Source organism: Phycodurus eques, unplaced genomic scaffold (genome assembly GCF_024500275.1).
Source record: "Phycodurus eques isolate BA_2022a unplaced genomic scaffold, UOR_Pequ_1.1 contig_304, whole genome shotgun sequence".
In the NCBI taxonomy this organism is placed as follows: Eukaryota; Metazoa; Chordata; class Actinopteri; order Syngnathiformes; family Syngnathidae; genus Phycodurus; species Phycodurus eques.
In genome coordinates this window covers 25657-30942 of record NW_026904301.1, presented here as the reverse complement: position 1 = coordinate 30942, position 5286 = coordinate 25657, and the positions used below count along the sequence as shown (strand labels likewise).

Here is a 5286-nt window from a genome sequence, read left to right as displayed (position 1 = left end):
TCTCTTTTTTGTTTGGTTTTTAAATGGAAGAAACTACAATAAAAACATTGATTTCTTATGCTTGACTGCATTGTTTGCCGTTCTTTTTCTGGAATAGACAACTTCGTTCTTATTTTTGATTGTGACTTACTCATAAAAATAAAACTTTGCAGAACGCTGAAACATCCACAGGTATCTAAACGAAAACTCCTATCAAGCGAAGAAATAGCAAAAATAAAATATTCTCAAGATAAACCGATGCCTCTAAAACCCCCCAAAATACAACTTAATTCTTGTAAAAGTGCAGCTTTTTATCTAACAATAGAGTGCATTCTCTTTTCATTGACAATATGCAACTTTTATTCTCAAATTACAACAATATAACTCTATGCCGGAGTTGTAATATGACATTTTCTTTTACAGATAAAAATACAACTTGATTCTCATACTCAATCCAACGCATGACACTCGTACAGCACTTTTCTAGGCACTCAAAGACACGACTTGCGAAGCAGTCTGACGAAGCGTGGCTGCCATTCTGCGCCTACGGCCCCTCAGAATGTGTGACCTCACTCTATTTTTCTTATCATCCCAACAAACATCAAATATTTTCCTGGAACTGACAAAATGAGAGGAAAATCCACACCCTTGGGAAGTGTGATTACTTTTGCATGAACGTAGCGCAAATGGAGTTTTCCTCCACGCACGTCGTCGTATGTTTCTTCGGAAAGTGGGCGGGCGCGGTCACGTGACTTCCCCGAAAGGCTCGCGCGCGCGCGCCAAGAACGAAAGCGAAAGCGTCGCTGTTTCAGCACAAGCTTCCCAAAACACTCGCGCTGCTTCTCGTCTCCAATTTCGCACCCTCGACTTCATTTGAGCGACACAACGACGCCACGCGAGTCAAATCTTGTCGCCCGATGATGAGGAAAGCGAAAGTGACGTCATCGGCACCGTAGAGAAGGCGCGTGTTCCGGTTTGCTGTCATTTGCCGTTCGGCCGTCGACGAGGAGTCGTCGTCACTTTGTGGACGAAAAGGAGCAAAACATGGCGACGCTGAAGTTGTTTGTCTTGTTTGTCGCGGCTGCGCAAATCCACAGCGTGACGCCCGGTAAGTGCACTTTGTCCACAACTTGATGATCCCGATCGTGTTCCGATGATTGGTGTCGACGCTCTTGACTTTGCCGGAAGCAACACTTGGACCCTCAGTCCGAAGTTCTTGCAACTGGTTTCACTTGGCAAAGCTGCCATTGGAATATTCGCCTCACGGAGGCGGCATTTCAATATATGTGGGGAAAAAAATACAAATAAAATCTCATTTCTTGAAATAACGACAAACAAAATCTGTGTAAAAAAAAAAAAAAAAGTGTTTAGCGTATCTTTTAGTAGATCATCATTCTAACATATTTATTGTCAGAAGTTCCTTTTCCAGAGTTACAACTTAAGTTTACAAAATATATCGTCTATATTTATTGACGAATCTGTTATTAAGGACTATTAAATCCATTTATTTAGCAAGGGCATGATAATTGTAACATGATACGGAAGTCGTGAAAATGAAATCAAAAGAATGATGAGCGTCTGTTGTCGAATCCATTGAGAAATTTGTGTGTAAGAATACGTTTAAATAAATATTCAAGTATTGAAATGACCACAAAAGAAAATGGAATGTTTTGTATCTTTTGATTTTCATTTATTTTCCCTAAAAAAGACGTTCAAATGTTTCAACGGAAGACGAAATCATTTGAAATAGGAAGAGTGCAAGATTTTGGGCCATCAAACAAAAAAGGAAGATCAACCTTTTTGTTTGTTTTTTCTTTCAGTGCTTCACACGCTCAAGTATTTCATGACAGCATCGTCTCAAATTCCAAACATCCCAGACTTCTCGGAGGTCGGTTATGTTGACGACGTTCCGATTTTGCGCTACGACAGCAAGAGCAGGAAAACAAAACCCAAACAGGACTGGATGAACAAAATCACAGCAGATGATCCTCACTACTGGGAGGGACAGACACAGATCAGTATTGGTAATGAGCAGGTCAACAAAATCAACATCGAAACTGCCAAAGCGCGCTTCAACCAAACTGGAGGTTTGTTGACGTTCAGCTTTCCACAATTCAAATAGATTTCATGTGCTCGTACACGTTCTTCCTCCTCATAAACACGTTTCCTTCTCTCTCGACATGGCGTCACTCTTCAACGTCGTTCTCTCAGGTGTTCACATGATCCAGGTGATGTACGGCTGCGAATGGGACGACGAGACCGATGAGGTCGATGGTTGGCAACACGACAGTTACGATGGAGAAGCCTTCATCTCGTTGGAGGTGAAGACAATGAGATGGATCGCAGCTCACCCACAAGCTTTCGTCACCAAACTCAAGTGGGACAGTCACGAACTTTGGAAGCTAAACCTGAAGAACTACTACACTGAGATTTGTCCTTCTTACTTGAAGAAGCATGTGACCAATGGGAGGGACTTCCTGATGAGAACAGGTGCAGTCACATCATGTTAGCACGCCCCCTACAGGACCTTTACTGGCATTACAAGCTGCACTCTTTCCTCGTTCGCTCCTTTCCTCTCTCTCACGTTTTCTCCATCTTTTGTTCTCTCCATCTTTTCACCCTCTCACACAATCTCTCTCTTTTCAATCTGTCACTGATTGTCTCCATACTTTTCTCCTCACACGCTCCCTTCAACTCGTTTTCTTTCCATATTTCCTCCTCTTACACATTCTTCCCATCTTTGTTCCTCTCACAAGTTCTCTTTTGTCCTCTCACACGTTCTCCCCATCTTTTCCTCCTCTCCCACGCTCTCTCTCTCCGTCTCTGCCCCTCTCTCACCCGGTGTCCACGTCTCCCTCGGCCCGCAGAGCTTCCCACGGTGTCTCTCCTCCAGAAGACGCCGTCCTCTCCGGTCACCTGCCACGCGACGGGTTTCTACCCCGGCGCGGCCGCCCTGTTTTGGAGGAAGGACGGCGAGGAGCTCCACGAGGACGTGGAGACGGGAGAGACCCTCCGCAACCACGACGGAACCTTCCAGACGACGGCCGACCTGAAAGCGGAGGTGACCGATGAAGCCGAGGGCCGCTACGAATGCGTGTTCCAGCTGTCCGGCGTGGCGGACGACATCGTCGCCAAGCTGGAGAGGAGAAGCGTCCGGAGCAACGCGCGCATCCGAGGTGACCGACGCTCAGATCGTCGCGCGTCGGAACGATCGCTCACACGTTTTCTTCTTTCTTCTCACTCTGCGAAGAGGAAGAAAAGAGGAAGATGGCGCTGGCCGTCGCTGTCCCGCTGGCGGTCCTCGCTCTGGCGGCGGCGGCGGTCGCGGTCCTCGTCAAGCTTTACAAAAGCAGACGAGGTGAGGGACGCCGACGTTCGCTCTGTCGGGAAGATTTGTGCCCATCGTGACCTTTGTGTCTCTTTTTTCTTCGCAGCCAAATACGATCCAGCTTGTAAGTGCGACGCCTTCTGTTTCCTTTGAGCCGCAGTCGGCAAAGCGCTCGTGCGAAGGTCTGACGTGGACCTTTGCTCCAAAAGTGTGCACGAGGAGTCGCAAATAGTCAGCACGTGAATGTCGATGTCGCCATCGTTGTGGAAAAAAGGACTCGCTCCCTACGGCAGAGAAAACCTGAAACCGAATTGAAGTCAATTTAGATTTCGTGGAAAACGTACGACTTAGTTCACTCGTGTTCCTCGGCCCTCGACGGCGAAGCGTGCCAAAGCCGCACTGGGGTTCGTTCGATTGAAGCTCCTCCCCTCGCTTCCACAAAGTTCCTTGGCCCCGAGATGCCGCCGGGCGGCGCCAAACCTCTATTTTAATATTCGATATGGTTTTGGGCTGAGCGCAAAGACGGCGAATAACAGAAGATAGCTTCCCCTCAATAAATATTCCCCAACATCCGAATTCATGAATGTGGAATTGTAAATATGCGGCTATGAACTGTACGATTCCAAAGAAGTTCCCCACCGCACTCTCGTAGTCAGGAAGTAGAAGATTTGTCCCAACCGCAGCTCAAAGTACGAGTGAAGATGGATTCAAGAGGCCTTCGTGGAGCAAATGTCCTTCCTTCCACAGTCGGACTTGTTTTCATTCACATCTTTTTTTTCATTCACGGCAGCCGTCGACGCCGATTCCGAGCCCGCTTCCGAGCCCGCCGCCCCGACGCCCGCTTCCGAGTGAGACGCAGCCGCCGTCGCACGGTGAGTTCGCTGACGTGGACTCCGCTCGTGTTCTCGGGACTCTTTCCAGGTGCATTCGCGTGCTCTTCTCCGTGCAGGTGTCGGAACACGAGAGAGATGTCTCCATCGAGCGCTTTCTCATCACGCTCGGGCTTGAAAACAGAGATGGGATTTGTTCTTCACGCAGACAATTTGTGCAATTAAGATGTTTCTGTTAAGTCACAGTTTTTGCTGGCTTTGGTGTCTTGGGTGAGACTCGTTGGAGTTGATCGGGTTGCTTTCTTCTGTCCGTTACGTTTGTCAGAAATCGGCGCAGTCACACAATGAGAGGATTTCTTCTTTCGTTGTATCAAGCACTTGAACAGCTACGATGAATTGCTATCACAATGTGTCGATTGCCGGTTTGCCTCGCACTCCTTTTATCAGTCCAAAATGATTTTATAATCCTGTTATCGATTCCAGGACCGCTTTTCACTTCAACAAACAACTCTGTCAATTTGTACGTCGCTCAGAATGGGACAATGTCGTCGATTGCATTTGTTTTTGGAATTCTGCAATTCAATATAAATCCTTGTAAAATACTGGGAAAAAAGCGACTTTGTGATTGATTGACAAATTTGCATTGATAAACCTTGCTAATAAAATGAGGAGATTCATCACATGCTCGTGTCATGATACAGAATTTTCATTGAAATCTTACTACATCCTTTCATAGTTTCACAGCGAGTGTTCGTAAACAAAACTTTGGACCAAGGTAGCCGATATTTTTAGTTCCGATCCATAATTTGTCGGAAGATCACTAATCTGAAACAATGGACACGTTTGATTGATAGCGCTTGCGTCTTGCTGGCAGTTCGGGCGACCACGGCGCCCGCCAGGCGGCGTCCTCGCCAGTTCGCGTTTCGCCAACGAAGAAGAACGCAAACAAGATGGAGACGGTGCCCGTCGCGGTCAAGATACGTCATTCGTTTCGCTCAACAATTCAATTGGGACAAGTACATAACCGCACCGAAGGTCGATACACGTCGAAAAGGGAACACTTTGTCGTCGTCACCGTTTTGGACGATTTATTCACCGCAAAGCGCTCTCGTCAGCTCGGTTCGCTGAGCGAGAATGCGGAAGTGAGCA

At 47.0% G+C, this 5286-nt stretch overlaps 1 protein-coding gene across 1 annotated transcript; it reads left to right on the top strand.

Annotated features, from left to right (window-relative positions):
- The first annotated feature begins 769 nt into the window (after positions 1-769).
- LOC133398732 (class I histocompatibility antigen, F10 alpha chain-like) lies at positions 770-4819 on the top strand. The gene is made up of 8 exons (XM_061670024.1): positions 770-1087; positions 1800-2066; positions 2191-2469; positions 2847-3155; positions 3230-3337; positions 3414-3431; positions 4098-4179; positions 4257-4819. The coding sequence occupies exons 1-7, from the start codon at positions 1024-1026 to the stop codon at positions 4157-4159; spliced, it is 1107 nt and encodes a 368-aa protein (XP_061526008.1). The 5' UTR covers positions 770-1023; the 3' UTR covers positions 4160-4179; positions 4257-4819.
- The last annotated feature ends 467 nt before the right edge of the window (positions 4820-5286 follow it).

What these genes read in the sequence shown, in the direction of transcription:
- LOC133398732 (XM_061670024.1), top strand. Translation starts at nt 1,024, where the DNA reads ATGGCGACGCTGAAGTTGTTTGTCTTGTTTGTCGCGGCTGCGCAAATC. An exon ending in AATCCACAGCGTGACGCCCG is followed by an intron (nt 1,088 to 1,799) that starts GTAAGTGCACTT and finishes TTTTTCTTTCAG; the next exon opens with TGCTTCACACGCTCAAGTAT. An exon ending in GCGCTTCAACCAAACTGGAG is followed by an intron (nt 2,067 to 2,190) that starts GTTTGTTGACGT and finishes TCGTTCTCTCAG; the next exon opens with GTGTTCACATGATCCAGGTG.